The 17,447-nt window shown below is 37.2% G+C and overlaps 1 protein-coding gene across 1 annotated transcript in view; it reads right to left on the bottom strand.

Moving 5' to 3' along the window:
* Window positions 1-17,447, bottom strand: part of DOCK3 (dedicator of cytokinesis 3) — a 182,893-nt gene that overhangs the window by 123,486 nt on the left and 41,960 nt on the right. The window contains exons 3-6 of the mRNA XM_028132514.2: window positions 14,767-14,850; window positions 8,053-8,093; window positions 4,287-4,342; window positions 3,711-3,807 (exon numbers count right to left, since the gene is read on the bottom strand). Coding sequence (XP_027988315.2) covers window positions 3,711-3,807; window positions 4,287-4,342; window positions 8,053-8,093; window positions 14,767-14,850 — 278 coding nt within the window. The remainder of the gene's footprint in view (window positions 1-3,710; window positions 3,808-4,286; window positions 4,343-8,052; window positions 8,094-14,766; window positions 14,851-17,447) is intronic.

Here is a 17,447-nt window from a genome sequence, read left to right as displayed (position 1 = left end):
TTACAGTTCAATATACAGGGTGTCCCAAAAAATATACACACACTTTGAATAATTATTAATTCCAATGGGTTAAATCTGAAAAGAAACATCAATTGAGCTATCAGCTCTTAAGTGTGTATACGTTTTTTGAGACATCCTGTATTAATCCCACCAATATATGTTCAACAGCAGAAAATCAGTATTGTGATAAAGAGACTGGAAAAAAACAAAAGTAACTAAGAACACACGTTCTGTGGTCCTTATGAGAGGTAATTACAAAGATAAGAAGCACTCTTTGCTGAAACATTAAAATGTTTATGGCTGAAAAAGATGAAACACCAAGACACACAAAATGGACTGGAGATTGAGAATGTTGCCTAGAGAACAGACAGAGTTAGTATGTGGTTGCTAGGCAATGAGTTTCCAGGCTACGGCAACTTCTGATGGCAGGCAGCAGTGTGCTGCTCCTATAAATGATACTATGCTTGAACAACTTTAGAATCCTTTTGTAACACCTTTTCTCATACATTAAGCCTGAGCTTAGACTGACAACATAGGGAACAGAGTTCTAGATAAATGTACTTTGTTTTTTTAGGCTATGTAATTTAACCTGCCTCTCCAGTATTTTAATGTCGCTCTTTTAAAATATAAAACATGCCAGAGGTAAGGCAGAAAGAATAGATCTACTATATGTAAAGAGAGAAAATCCAAAGGAATATGCTTATTCAAAACATTTAAAAAGGCAATGTAAACTGTAATAGAGTGGTTTTTCTAAATCTCAAAAAATGTTCTAGTAAGAATAAGAACCAGCCTAAGAAAGACTATAGTAAAATTATGTCATTGTGTAACTGGATGGGGATAGAGTGTGGTGTTAATTATATATTTGGATTTTATTTTAGATTGTAATTCCACACTTGCATAATTTTTAATAAAGATTTTTAAAGTAAGTTTTAGGTTCTCAGCAAAATCAAGAAGGTACAGAGATTTCCCATATGCCCCTTACCCCACAGATGCATAGCCTTCTCCATTATCAAATCCCCAACCAAAGTGGTACATTTGTTACAACTGATAAACTTATATTTACACACTACCATCTAAAGTTGATAGTTTCCATCAGGGTTCCATCTTGGTGTACATTCTATGGGTTTAAACAAATCCTATCTAATAAAGAGGGAATATACTAATTGACCATCACACCCTCACAAAGATGGCAGCGCCCACAGCCAATAAGGAGGGGATATGCTAATTGAATGCCACACCCTCAAATATGGCGGCACCCACAGCCACAAGATGACGGCGCCCAGTCCCCTCAGCCCCGCTGGGCAGCAGGCGTGCAGCACAGCTGTGCCCGCCCCCAGGCGGGTCCGGCCACTCCACACACCTGCCTCTGGAGTCCTCCAGTCCCCTCAGCCCCCCAGCCACCTAGGGCCGGCCCAAGGCACAGGCAAGCCTCAGATGGTGGCTGCCCAGCCGCCCAGGGACACCCAAGGCTCAGATAACTAGGGCTGGCCAAGGTTTGTGCTGCCAGCATTGGCAGCAGCAGAGGTGTGATGGGGGCATCACCTTCCCCTGATCGCCGGTCGCCTCCCGCCCCTAAGGGTTCCCGGACTGTGAGAGGGGGCAGGCCGAGCTGAGCGACCCACACTCCAGTGCATGAATCTTCATGCACTGGGCCTCTAGTGTAGAATAACATCCTAGCAGCACAGAGTTGTTTCCCTGCTCTACCATAAAAGCCTCTGTGCTCTGCCTATTCATCTCTCCTTCCCCATAGCCACTGATCTCCTTTCCGTCTCTATAGTTTGGCTTTTCCAGGTTGTCATAAAATTGAAATCACTCAGTATATAGCCCTTTCAGATTGGTTCCTTCATTTAGTAATATGTACTTAAGGTTCTTCCATGTCTTTTCATGGCTTGATAGCTCATTTTCTGTTTAATGCTAAATAATATTCTATTGTTTGCAGGTACCAGTTTATTAATCCATCACCTACTGAAGGACCTCTTGGTTGCTTTCAAGTTACAACAATTATGAAAAAATCTGCTAGAAGCATCCTTGTGCAGATTTTGTGTGGACACAGCATTTAATTTGCATAGGTTTTTTTTCTTATCAGTTTACTCATCTCTCTCTTCCACCACTCCTTAAATTCTCTAGAGTCAAGACCAGAAGCCATTTATCTTTCTATTTCCAGGTCCTAACAGGAAGGGTCTGGGTATATGATAGGTTCTCAATAAATGTTGGTTGAACATGACAGACTGAATCAGACCAATGCTATTCAAGTAAGTATGCTATTAGAAAGTAGTGAATCATGGGTTCAGACTCCAAATATTTGAGGATGAAGGAGTGACAACATATAGAGTAGATATTTTATAAAGTTCAGCACAAGATAGACTGCACAAGAAACAAAAGCATGCTACACTGGCACAGGATTTTAAAAGTTATTTTAAAAAAGATTGGGAAAAAAATATTGGAGTAGGGCCACATGAGTATATCATGGGAACAATACATCCTTGGTTTATTAAATGAATTTAAAATATTCAATTACAGTGGCTCTAAAAACATCTTCATACTTGGGGAAATCTGTTGATCATAGGTATGAGAGAGGTCTCTGAGTTCAATTCCTCTTTTAATTATTTCTGTATGCTCGGGTGCCCGGCACAATGCCTGGCACATCACAGTAGGTGCTTCAGACATACTTGTGGAACTGCTGTAGGCAGACTTGTCATTTTAAATGGGGAACACAACGTATACCGATTTCAAAGCCCATGAATGTGATACACTGTACAATGAGAACCAAGTAAAGGTCTCCATGATGCCCTTGGTAAAAATCACCCAGACCTTTTTCATCTATTAAATGGAAAACAAAAAAATTAATATTTAATATTAGTGAGGCTGTGTAAAAGAATAAGATACATCTGATATACTGGTAAGAGTATAAATGAAGAAATATTATTGAAAAGCAAAATTTCCTCTTTAACAAATTACTTAAAACAACAATTAAAAATACAGTTGAAAATTAGTATACAAGGGTGTTCCCTAAGGGTTTTTAATAATAATAAAGTTAAGAGCATATGTCCAATACAGTATACGTCATCCATATGGTAACATATGACTACTTATCATTTTTAAATTGTTATTAACAAAAAAGTTGTGATTATTAGGTGTAAAGTCAAATGGGTTTACTCCATCTTGTTCAGAACCCAAACCCTGTCACTTATTTTTGGTCTAAATTTTGTGTGTCTTATCACTACTACCCTGTATTTCCAGAGGATGTCGCCTGGGTTTTTATTAACTGTTGGCCTAACAGAGTGTCATGTATGACATGTCTTTTACGTTTAGCAGCTGTAAGAAACTGTTGGTACAACTTCTTGGCCTTTACCTACCATTAGGTTCGCAATGTAACTCTCCAGTTTGCTCACTTGTTCAGCAAATACCTGTTTCATGGAAGCTTCCGGGGATCCAACAATGAGTAAGATCACTAAAATCCCTGGTGTTACAGATCTTACATTCTACTTACTGAGACAGGGCGGAGAGACTGCAGGCATATGAATAATGTGCTCTCTTCAGGTTGATAAAAACGCAGCCTACTATTTTTCAGCTAATATTAAGAACATACATTTGAAAAACTGCAAATATTCAGAAACCTAAAAATTGTGCAATTGTCATAGGCCAGGCAATTTTTTCACTTGATACAATGAAACTTTAATGATATAATAAACTAATTATCAACTACTTACCACATAGAGTTGTTTCCACAGACTGGCCCATTCTTGTAGAGTTGCTGTAACCTCAGTCACAATGGAATCTTCAAGAGGAACCACAGTTTCATACTGCCTAGACCACGAAAAACAGCCACATTATCTTTGATAAATTACCAGAATACTATGTACTGCCCTTTTCACCATGTGTAACTCAAATTTTAAATTAATGCAAATATAAAAAGAGGTACACATAATTACTGAAGATCCTTTGCAGTAACATCCTGCAATAGTGTGAGTTAAGCATGTCAAACTCGCGGCTATTCTCAAAATAGTACATCATTTTAAAAAATACTGTATGCGAAATGGTTTTTATAAAACTCACAACTCAGGTTATCTTTCCAGGACACAGGAAAACAAATTAAAGTTGTCAGTATTTTAACAAAAAATTATGTCCTCAGAATTACATATGATGAATGAAGCAATTACATTTTTGGCAGGAAAACATGTCAATAGCATATTTATACAATAACAAAACAAAACAAAAAACACACCAAAGCCCTCCTCTGCAACCGACAAAAACTATAAATAAATTTAGTAAGGCCAACTACTCACCCCCTATTACTGACAATTGCCTTTTTTAAGTGAATGTAATTTGCAGGAAAGATCCCCTGTAAAAGAGAAAAGATTTTCTATTAGAAAAAATAATCTGTGATTAATATCTCACATATACTAAAACAGAAGTCAGATTTCAGCATAGAAATACTCTATCAACAACATAATAGATCTCTTGATATAGCAACCGCTTTGCTAATTAAGAATGCAATGTTTTACAAATTATATTATGTTATATATTCATTGTCATTTGCAATCAGAGTCTATCCTCAGGGAAAAACTGTGATCTTAATCACAAACTGTATTTTTTAAGTTACAGATTGAAAATATTCCATCAAATCATTCTCAGGATATAAAATGTACAGAACTTGGCATGAATCTAAAATCAACAATATTGTCTGGCCAACAACTCACAGATTATTCTGCTCAGCGCTAGAGAAACAATTCTCAGACTCTGGCTAATATTTGTATTCAAAACATTTTATCAATTTGGGAGCCTCTATAACTAATTTTTCTTTTATTCTTTCTAAATGATTTCCATTTGGGTATTTGCCATAGCATGATTTCAATTCCTAACGGATAAAAAAATGCATTTTGTTTTAAAAAATTAAGTTTTCCAATCAATGTTTCATCCTTTTCCTGATGTATGAAACTCCTTTCCCATAAAACACAAATTACATTTTTTATTTCTTCTTTACCCACAAATGGCCTAAATTTTTTATACACTTTGGCCCACACCACTAAAATAAACTCAGTCTATACCTCACAAGGCCATCAGCAGCTAAACTACAGTAATGCATTTTATAGTTTAGTGTACACATCTTTCACCTCCTTGGTTAAATTTATTCCTCAATATTTTATTGTGTTTTATGCTAGTGTGAACTGGATTGTTTTCTTTATTTCTTCTTCAGATATTTAATTGTTAGTATATAGAAACTTAACTAATTTCTGTGTGTTATTATATGTCCTGCAATTTTACTTAATTTGTTGATTAGTTCTAGCAGTTTTTTGGTGGAACCTTAGGATTCTCTACAAATAATATCATCTGCAAACAAATAAAATGTTATTTCTTCCTTCCCAATATAAAGACCTTTTAATTCCCTTTCTTACTAGCTAGGACTTCCCAGTGCTATGTTAAGTAAGAGTGGTGAGAGTGACCACCCCGTCTATGTGCTACTGGCTGTGGGCTTGTCATATGTAGTCTTTATTAAGTTGAGGTATGTTCCTTCTAAACCAAATTTGTTAATAGCTATGAAAAACCTACTGAAATTCTTCTTGTGACATATTAAGAAAAATGTATAGGAATGTATTTTTTAATTTTAAGTGTGTTAATCAGTAAATGGTTATCTTTTTCAAACACTAAAGAAATTTAAACCATAGTTCTACAAAATATTGCTTCAGTAAATGAAATTCAGTTATTGTCTTTCCATCTCTTAATTTTTTAAGTTTAAGAATACAAATAAAAGCTATTAAAAGGTATATAGATATGTGTTTTTATAAATGCTACAATAATCCAAGATTCATGAACCAAGTTGGTATTACCAAAATACACACTCTCACAAATTACAGCTTTCCAATCATTTATAAGATTTCTCATTTATTCAAGTTCTAAATTTTTGACAATTCTAAATCAAGATAAAAAACAAAAAAAAAAAATTGTGTCCTTATAAGCATTCCAAAGATGGAAATAACTGAAAGTGTGTTTTAAAATGAGAAATGCAAGGGAAAATGTGACCTATGCACAGTGGTTCTCAACCAGGGCAATTTTACTCCCCACCCCCGCCCCCTACCCCCCGCCCTTGGGCCTTGGCGGAGACATTTTTCATTGTCACAACTTGAGGGGGGATGTTACTGACATCTAGTAAGTAGAGGTGAAATATGCTGCTAACCATCTAATAATGCACAAGGCAGCCTCCCACAACAAACAATTATCTGGCACAGAGAGCAGGAAGACAGTTTGGGGGCAGGGGTTTGTGGGGGAGGGATTGAGCAAAAAAGCGGGAAAAAAATAAAGAATTTATGGACACGGACAACAGTGTGGTGATTGTGGGGGCTTGGGGGTTGGAGGTGGAAGAGGATATAGGGGGGATACATGGTGATGGAAAAATAAAAAATTATTATTATTAAAAATAACTGTAGCCCTAGCCGGTTGCTCAATGGTTAGAGCACCGGCTCACGAACTGAAGGGTCTCGGATTCAATTCTGGTCAAGGGCATGTACCTCAGTTGCAAACTCAATCCTGACCCCGATTGGGGCACATGTGGGAGGCAACCAATCTATGTTTCTCTCTCTGTCTCTCCCCCTCCCTTCCACTCTCTCTAAATATCAATGGAAAAAATATCCTCAGGTGAGGATTAACAAAAACCACACCAAAAAAATTGTATTCATGCTATAAAGAGCTATTAATGTTCATCTTGGGTCCACCTGACAAAATAAAAACATATTGGCTTTCACATTAGACTAACTCAAACCTCAACTTGTAAGCATTGTGGGCTTGGCAAATTGCTTAGCCTTTCTGAACTTGAACATCCTCAACTGTAAAATATAGATGATATCAGTACTTATATTATAATGTAATTATGAGGATAAATGAGACAATATATCTGAAATTTTTAATACTGTATCAGACACACAAATCTTTGATAAATGTGAACTCATCAAATCTCACATGGAAAAAAAAAGTATCTGGCCCAAAATATCAATAGTGCCTAGGAAGAGAAGCCCTGGTTATGATAATTTGAAGTCTGAAGATGTTGTCTTCTCATAGTTATTACCTTAAAAACTAACAAATTAGCCCTGGTTGGCGTGGTTCAGTGGTTAGAGCATCAGCCCACAGACCAAAGGGTTGTGGATTCAATTCCTGGTCAAGGGCACGTACCCCATTTGCAGGATCCCTAACCCAGGTAGGGGCACGTGCAGGAGGCAACCAATCAATGTGTTTCTCTCACATCAATATTTCTCTCTGTCTTTCCCTGTCTTCCACTCTTTCTAAAAATCAATGGAAAACCACCCTCGGGTAAGGATTTAAAAAAAAAAAAAAGATTTTGCAAATGAATTGAGAATAATGTTCCTAAGTATATTATAACTGCTAATTAAAATATTATTTTGTTTGCTCAAATTAATATTAATTGGTAACAGAATAAACACATAAAATCTAGTTAACAAAATTAGTATTCTACACTTACAAGTCTTGTTTAAATTCATATTTTAACAATAACATTATGATCAACAAAGACATCTAATTGAATACCATTTGAAAATCTTTTCATTCTGTATTTTACAAACAAAATTCCTCTAACTAATCACATGGCTCCACAAAACCGGGCCTAAGAATAACTCCATTTAGTTTTGTCAACCAAAGGACTGTATGCATGCAGATAAGCATAACCAATGGACAGACAGTATGGGGGTGAGGGCATGTGCTGGGGGGAGGGAGCAGCTGGGGAGAGGTCAAAGGCGGGGAAAAGGGAGACATATGTAATACTTTCAACAATTAAGAATTTAAATTTTTTAAAAATTAAATGTCCTAATAGGCTTTTCCAAAATAAGCTTTCCAGCTATGGCCACATATGTATTTTCTATCCTTTAAAATAAAAACCATTCTAACAGTGCTGAGACAGAGCAGAGACTGATACAGCTCTGAGAAGGAAGAAATGAGTGTGGCCTCTGTAAAAGATTGTAAAAGGGCAAATAAGAATTGTTTTTATATAAAACAAACATACTAGGCAGCTCCTACATTAGAAAAGGTAATAAAATTATTCAGTACCTTTACATTTGGCTTCTTTGTTGAAACTCCTCTGTACCAACCTAAAACGAAGCATACAAAGGATGTTAAAATCACATTGTTGTCATTTTCTGTGAGACATGAGCATTGTTAGAAAAATTAATGCAAACTTTTCTAATAAAGACACATTAACTGTGCCTTCTTTAGTAGTTTACTCCAAAAGGCACAGCCTTACAATAAATACAACATTCTCAATTTTCTTCAAAAAGGATAACGCCCTAGGTCCATCTCTGCTGTTGTAAAAGGTAATATTTCCTTGTTTTTTCACAGCCAAGTAGTAGTCCATTGTATAAATGTACCACAGCTTCTTTATCCACTCATCTACTGATGGACACTTGGGCTGCTTCCAAATATTGGCTATTGTAAATAACGCTGCAATGAACATAGAGGTGCATATATTCTTCTGAATTAAGAGTTTCAGGTTTCTTCAGATATATTCCCAGAAGTGGAACCGCTGGGTCATAAGGCAGTTCCATTTTTAATTTTTTTAGGTAACTCCATACTGCTTTCCACAGTGGCTGCACTAATCTGTATTCCCACCAACAGTGCATGAGGGCTCCCTTTTTTCCACATCCTCGCCAACACTTGTTATTTGTTGACTTATTAATGACTAGAGGCCCGATGCACGAAGATTCATGCAAGAATGGGCCTTCCTTCCCCTGGCTGCCGGCACCGCCTTTGCTCCAGCCTGGAGCTGCCTTTCCACCTTCCCATGCTGCCCCAAGTCCCGGAGCGGCTGGGGCGGTGCGGAATGCCTGTGTCGTCACCATGGCAACAACACAAGCATCCTGCCCCTGGCCGCTTGGCACCTGTGCATGCCAATTAACCCGCCATCTTTGTTGGGTTAATTTGCATACTCATTCCTGATTGGCTGGTGGGCGTCACGGAGGTACAATCAATTTGCATCTTTCTCTTTTATTAATGTAGATAGCCATTCTGGCAAGTGTGAGGTGATAGTTCCTTGTGGTTTTAATTTGCATCTCTCTGATGATTAGTGACTGAGCATCTTTTCAAATGTCTACTGGCCATATGCATGTCCTCTTTGGAGAAGTATCTATTCAGGTCCTCTGCCTGTTTCTTAATTGGATTTTTTTGTGTGTGTGTATATAAAGTTGTGTAAGTTCTTTAAAATTTTGGATATTAACCCCTTATCAGATGTATCATTGACAAATATGTTCTCCGATTCAGTGGGTTGTCTTTTCATTTTGTTGCTGATTTCCTTTTCTGTGCAAAAATTCTTTAGTTTAATGTAGTCCCCATTTGTTCATTTTTCTTTTGTTTCCCTTGCTCAAGGAAATATTTTTTAAAAAATACTATGAGAAATGTCCAAAATTTTACTGCCTATATTTTCTTCTAGGATTTTTATGTTTTCAAGTCTTACAATTAAGTCTTTAATCCATTTTGAGCTTATTCTTGTATATCATGTAAGAAGCTGGTCTAGTTTCATCTTTTTGCACATATCTGTCCAATTTTCCCAACACCATTTATTGAAGAGACTGTCTTTACCCCATTGTATGTTCCTGCCTCCTTTGTCAAATAATTGACCATAAAGATGTTGGTTTATTTCTGGCCTCTATTCTGTTCCATTGATCTACATATCTATTTTTTATGTCAGCACCATGCTTTTTGATTACTATGGCCTGTAGTATAGTTTGATATCAGGTCATAATTCCTCCAGCTTTGTTCTTCTTTCTCAAGATTGCTGAGGCTATTCAGGGTCTTTTGTGGTTCTATATAAATTTTTAGAATATTTGTTCTAGTTCCGTGAAATACGTCATTGGTAACGTGATAGGAATTGTATTGAATCTACAGATTGCTTTCAATTATGTTAATTCTTCCTATCCAAAGTATTATGCTAAGTTAAATAAGTCAGTTAGAGAAGGACAAATACCATACGATTTCACTTATATGTGGAATCTAATGAACAAAATAAATAAAATTAGAAACAGATTCATAGATACAGAGAACAGACTGACAGCTGTCAGAGAAAAGGGGGCGTGGTGAAAAAAGGTGAAGGGATTAAACAAACAAAAAATACTCATAAACACAGACAATAGTATGGTGATTACCAGAAGGAAAGCGGAGGGAGTGAGTGGAGGTAGAAGAGGATAAAGGGGGAATAAATGGTGACGGAAGGAGACTTGACTTTGTGTGGTAACACATTATGCAGATAATGTATTATAGAATTGTATACTTGTAACCTATATAATTCTATTAACCAATGTCATCCCAATCAATTTTTAAACAAGGAACTTGGCAAAAAAAAAAGGCACAAAGCCCTTTCAATTGACTAAGATACAAAAAACTAGAAAAGACCTCAGAGAACATGAATCCAACTCCATGAAAATCCCGAGATGGCCTGGCCAGCGTGGTTTAGTGGTTGAGCATCAACCCATGAACCAAGAGGTCACTGGTTCAATTCCCATTGTCAATGTTTCTCTCTCATTAATGTTTCTATCTTTCTAACCCTCTCCTTTCCTCTATCTTTAAAATCAACAAAAACATACATTTTGTTAAAATTCCCAATCCAGCCCGTGTGCTCAGTGGTTGAGTGTCTACCAATTCCCTGTTGGGGCACATGCCAGGGTTGTGGGCCTGATCCCCAGTAGGAGGCGTGTAAGAGGTAGCCAATGAATGTTGTTTCTCTCTAAAAACATCAAGAAAGAAACATATCCTCAGGTGAGGATTAAATATATATATTAAATATATATCATAAACCTAGATTCTAAAATGAACACTTTATAAAATGTGATTAAAAATTAAGGTAATAAATGAAACTAAACTCCTAATTGAGATGTAATGTTAAATCCTATATTATACTGAAATCAGTAGAGATTTTAGAATTACGAGTTATGCAAACTATATTATATTTAAGCAATTTGTCTACAAAGAAGATGAAAAGTACAGAAAATAGAATTTTAAACAAAATACAACCACATCAGACTGATGAGCAAAAAACAAATTGTAGATTTTAGAAAAACAGCTAGAAATTCACTATACTTTCAAAGATAATAAAATTCAGAGAAACATTATACACTATTTAAAGGTAATTAAAATACAAAAAAATAGAAGAAACTGAGAATACCAGAGAACTGTCATAAAATTGGGAAAGGGGCACACTAGTGTGTGTGTGTGTGTGTGTGTGTGTGTGTGTGTGTGCGCTTACTGTCTACTGTGTAAGTACTTACTGTGTGAATGGAGTAAGACAGGTATAGAGTTTACATTTGTCAACTTAATTCTGGGTTACACCTTCTATGCTTGGTCATGCCAAATATACTTTACATATTTTAAAATTTACTTCAAACCTGATTTTTTTAAAGGAAACGTTAAAAAAAATTTACTCCCATTAGGTTAGAAAAATAATCAGTAAGAAGAGAAATACAAATTAAGAAAAGAGGCTGTCTAAAATATTCTGGGTCTGTGTGTGTGTGTGTGTGTGTGTGTGTGTGTGTGTGTGTGTATATATACACATACACACACACACACACATACATACATAGTAGAAATTCATCTGAAAGCTATGGTTATTTAAACATGTAGACAAAACATAGTCGACCTGTGCCATGCTCTGTGCTAGGTGTTTTCATATGTATAATAGGTAACATTGTGGAATCACACTTTGTTAAATATGCCCTACTATTTAGATAGTGAAATGTAAGTCACCAATGTAAGTGAGGCTATACTATCAAAAAGAGACAACAGTGCTACTACAATTGCTACTGACAGAGAGGCTGCAGAACAGAGTCAGCAGTGTGAAACCAAAAGAATGAGGCCTTTATATAGATCAGGCCATGTGACAGTAAACAGTCAGCAGTCCTTTACAAAGATTCTGGGTGCAAACCAATCAAGCCAGATCAAAAGCACCAAATGCAGTCCAACAAAAAGTACCCTTCCAACAAGAAGTTGCAACTTTTTATTTCAAAGGTGTAGCATATACTTCCCTGACAGAAGAAAAAAATGCAAATTTATTTACCCCCACCCCCAAACCCAGGATAATGGCTGCACAGAAAGTAGAGACAGGTAGATGACAAGTACAAACCTTCAACAGAATATTGGCAAACTGATCTAGCAATACAGTAAGAAGATCATAAACCATGATCAAGTGGGATTTATTCCAGGGTTGCAAGGCTGGAACAATATCTGCAAGTCAATAAATGTGATACACCACATAAACAAAATGAAGTATAAAAACCCAATGATCATATCAATAGATGCAGAAAAAGCATTTGATAAAATTCAGCACCCATTTATGATAAAAACTCTCAGCAAAGTTGGAACAGAGAAAACATACCTCAACATAATAAAGGCGATATATAATAAACATCATACTCAAAGGGCAAAAACTACAAGCACTTCCCTTAAGATTGGGAACAAGACAGGGTTGTCGGCTTTCACCACTCTTATTCAACACTAGTGGCCCGGTGCACAGATTCATGCACATTGAAAGGAAATCAATCCCTCTGGTGCAGGGACGAATGCAGGCGGTCCTGGGTGGTGGCCAGCAGAGCGGGACTGGACAAGACGGGCCAGACCCCTGGCGCCAACCTCCCACGATCCCTCTCCAGCCGGCCGCACATGGGCCAGTGCTGCAGCTCGAAGGGTGTCTGTGGAGTGAGCGGGTTCCCTCTGGCAGGTGGGGGTCCCTTGGCCTGGCCTGCAAAGATCAGGCTAAAACCGGCTCTCCGACATCCCCCAAGGTGTCCCAGAGTGAGAGAGGAATCACGAGGAATCAGGCTCCCTCCTCTCTGGTTCCGAACCACTGCTGCCAAGTGACCACAGCTCAGCAGCTCCTGCATGGAGCGCCTGCCCCCTAGTGGTCAGTGCATGTCATAGCTACCGGCCAGTTGGACAGTCACTTAGCCTTTTATATATATAGATAGTACTGGAAGTCCTAGCCACAGCAGAAGAAGAAATAAAAGGCACCCAAGTCTGGCTGGTGTAGCTCAGTAGTTGAGTGTCCACCTATGAGCCAGGAGGTCACAGTTCAATTCCCAGTCAGGGCACATATCCTGGGTGCAGGCTTGATCCCCCATGGGGGGCATGCAGGAGGCAGCCGATCAATGATTCACTCTCATCATTGACGTTTCTCTCTCTCTCTTTCCTCTTTCTTCCTCTCTAAAGTCAGTAACAATATATTTTTTAAAAAATTAAAAATGGAACTGCGATTCCACTTCGGTAATTTATCTGAAGAAACCTAAAACACTAATTCAAAAGACTACCATTTACAACAGCATGGATGGAACTAGAAAGCATTATGTTAAGCAAAATAAGCCAGTCAGCCAAAACCGGTTTGGCTCAGTGGATAGAGCGTCGGCCTTCGGACTGAAAGGTCCCGGGTTCGATTCCGGTCAAGGGCATGTACATTGGTTGCGGGCACATCCCCGGTAGCGGGTGTGCAGGAGGCAGCTGATCGATGTTTCTCTCTCATCGATGTTTCTAGCTTTCTATCCCTCTCCTTTCTCTCTAAAAAATCAATAAAATAAATTTAAAAAAAAAAAAAAAAATAAGCCAGTCAGAGAAAGATAAATATCACATGATCTCACTCATTTGTGGAATATAATGAGCAACATAAACTGATGAACAGAAATAGAACCAGAGACATAGAAGCATCGAATAGACTGTACAACCTATGAGGGAAGGTGGGGGGTGAGGAGGTAAGAGATCAACCAAAGGACTTGTATGCATGCATATGAGCAAAACCAATGGACACAGACAGTACGGGGGGGGGGGGGGGGGGGGTGGTGAGGGCTTGTGCTTGGGGGAGGGGGTGGCAGGGGAGAGGTCAATAGGGGGTAAAAGGAGACTTACATAATACTTTAAGCAATAAAGAATTTTTTTTAAAGACTATATACACTTCTATGTTCATTGCAACACTAGTTATAATACCCAAAATTTGGAAGCCCATATGTCCATCAATAGATGAGTGGATAAAAAAGCTGTGGCACATTTATACCATGTAATACTTCTCGTCTGTGAAAAAGAGGGAAATCTTACCCTTTGCAACAACATGGATGGACCTGGAGAGCATTATGCTAAGGGAAATAAGCCAGTCAGAGAAAGACAAGTACCATATGATTCCACTCCGATGTGGAATCTAACGAACAAAATGAACTAACAAGCAAAATATTGACAGACTTATAGAGAGTAGGCTACCAATTGTCAAGGGTGGGGCAGAGGTTGGGGAGGGAGTGGAAGAATTGAGCAAAAAAGAAAATAAAAGAGAAAAAACTCATGGACATGGACAACAGTATGATGATTGCTGGGGGGAGGAAGGAGGGTTTGGGACATAAATGGTGATGGACGGAGACTTGATTTGGGGTGGTGAACACACAATACAGGTGAGGTGTTGTGGAACTGTGCACCTGAGACCTGCATCATTTTGTTAACCAGTGTCACCCCAATAAATTCAATAAAAAATTGATAAAATAAATAAAAAAATTTTTAAATATCAAAAGGAAAATGGATGAATTGTCACTATTACACAACAATATCGCAGATACCCTCTTGGCAAAAGACTAATTCTAACAGTTATATGAAAATAGCTTGTACTTTTATGATGAGCAAAGATCAGGGAGGATTTTATAATAGTATATTATAATGTAGCTAATTACAGCTCAAAACAATTGCTTATAATGTCACTATACAATACTGCCCCAAAATGATCACTATTTGTATGCTTTATAGGACCATACTTACCTTCACATTTTTCAAGAATCTGCACCGTTTCTCCTATTTCTAAGACCAACCCTTGAGGAACAGATCCTCGAAAACTGCATGTCACTAGAAAAACAAGGATAAACATAGCAATTAACATTTTAAATACTGAGACAGGGTCAGTGTCCCTGAAATTAAGCACTAAATTTTCTTAAATATATACTCTCCCCTCTTCACTAATTCCCCTCTCAAATATGTAAGCTCCTTTCAATGTTATCAATATTCTGAAAGGCAAGATTAAGTACATCAGGACAATGAAGTACATCTCAGCAAAATTACTATTCCTGAGTGGTGTGTGCATGTGTCTGAAAACATTTCTATAAATAGTCTCTCTCTCCCTCAGCATGACCTGTTTGTACTTTTGGGGCAAGTATGTACCAATTACTTAAGAAAATATTAACAGTGGAAGTTTGTTATCTACTATAAATAGATATTTTACAAAGATTCACCAAATAAATTTGATTATTCTTTGAGAAACAGAATATCCATAATAAAAATAGAAATAAAGTAATGAAATGAAAAGCAAATACATAACAAAATCTATAGATACCAATCAAAATCCCGTCTTTTAAATTAATAAATTGATTCTAAAATTTATATAAGACTACAAAGAACCAAGAATAGCCTTATAAATATTAAAAGCCTTCTATTACCATACATCAAGACTGATCAGGAGAAAATATTATCAATATCAGCAATCAAAACATTAAAAAAACAGCCTGGCTGGTGTTGCTCAGTGGTTACAGCATCAGCCCATGCACCGAAGGGTCGCAGGTTCAATTCCAGATCAAGGCACGTACCTGCATTGCAGGTTCTGGGTCTGTGCAGAACGCAACCAATTGATGTGTCTCTCATGCACGCTTCTCTCTCCCTTTCTCTCTCTCTCTCTCTCTCTCTCTCTCTCTCTCTCTCTCTCTCCTCCCTCCCCTTCCACTCTCTCTAAAAATCAATGAAAAAAAAAATCCTCATCTTCTAGTGAGGATGTAAAAAAAGACCACATTAATGTCATTAATAATCAACTTACATATAAAATTATATTACAAAAAATTTTATACCAACAGATTTGAAAATTCAGAATGGACAAATTTATTTTTTTTATTTTTATAAAAAATAAAACATTAACGAAAATAAATAAATAAATAAATAAAATAAAACATTAAAAACTGACAGAACAGTTAAAAACTTAATTAGTCCTATATCTATTATAGAAAAGTGAATCTGTAAGTCCCACAAATGAAATATAAGTTCCTGATTACCAATAAATTTGTCCAAACATTTGAGGAAAAAACACCAATCCTTTCAGAGAACAGGGAAAAGGGATTCATTTTGAAATCAGCGCGGTAATAAATCTGACAAGCGCATTATAAGAAAGGAAAGTTACAGGCCAATCTCTGTCATAATCATAGAAACATATGATTGTTTCTTGCTGGACGAAGAGAAAACAGTGAAGCTCTTAACAAACATGTAAGATGGCATAACCCCATGGCTGGGGAAGAATCCAAAACGATCGTTCTCCCCACACTGCTCAACTTCCACAGCAAGACTTTTCCTGAGCGGGTAGGTAGCAGGCTGGTAGGTGGGAAAGAAGAGAGAGGTCTTTGTAGTTCCAGGTACCTACATACCAAAGTCCTCCTAGAAGAAGAAGCCTACAACACATGTACAACAAGTCACATTCTCAAAATAACTAGGCACCAGGGATGAACTTGAAGTAGCTGATGGTAATACTTAGCCCCATCCCAGCTCAAAACATCCTTATTGTAGAAAAAACATACCTTCTCTGGGGAAAATGATATTCCCTGTTGTTCTTAACCAGACCCGCCAATGACCCAGATGTTGATACTAGCGTAAGATAACTTTAAATGACTAATATCAACATATTGAAGAATTGACAAAAGATTAATAAAATAAATGACAGATAAAAGTTTTTAACAGAGAAATGAACTAAGTAAAAATGTAAATTTAGAACTGAAAATTAGAATACTATAAATTCCATGCCTAAAGAAGATGCAGGCTCCATCCCCAGGAGGGGGCATGCAGGAGGCAACCTATCAAAGATGTTTCTCTCTCTTCAATGTTTCTATCTCTCTATCCCTCTCCCTTCCTCTCTCTCTAAAAATCAATAAAAACATATTTTAAAAATGAAAAAGGACTGATTTCAAATTGTCTAGACAGCACTTAGATCATTAAAATCGCCTCCTCCAATCCATCAGTGTACCCCCTTTCCTCAATTCAAGAAAATGACTGTAAGTTTATCCTCTGGAAGAGCAAATGGATTTTTACTCTGGGCTGGGTAACACAAAGCACATCTGAGAACTAGGGAGAAGTACTGGTATAAAAACTGGAGGATTGTGTGGACAAAGAAAAACAAAACAAAACTCCAGCCCTCTTCCAACTCTGGGCGCTCAGAATTCTGGTATCCAAACTTTTTCCCTTCAGGCATTCTCATGCTCTTCATTTAGAATTAATGGAAAGAGCCCCCAAGTTTATATTGAACAAAAATAAACTCACACTAAAGAACATATTGTGAAATTTGGGAACATTATAAAATCTCAGAACCCTGGGAGCAGAATTATGGTTCTATTAATATGCTTCCAAACAGAAAAATAGATTGCACCGAAAAGATGAGGAATCACAGACTTTTCAATTCTAACAATGCAAGCCAG

Source organism: Eptesicus fuscus, chromosome 18, assembly GCF_027574615.1.
Source record: "Eptesicus fuscus isolate TK198812 chromosome 18, DD_ASM_mEF_20220401, whole genome shotgun sequence".
NCBI lineage: Eukaryota > Metazoa > Chordata > Mammalia > Chiroptera > Vespertilionidae > Eptesicus > Eptesicus fuscus.
Note: the sequence above shows the minus strand (reverse complement) of the source record. Positions and strands in the feature narration are given on the sequence as shown.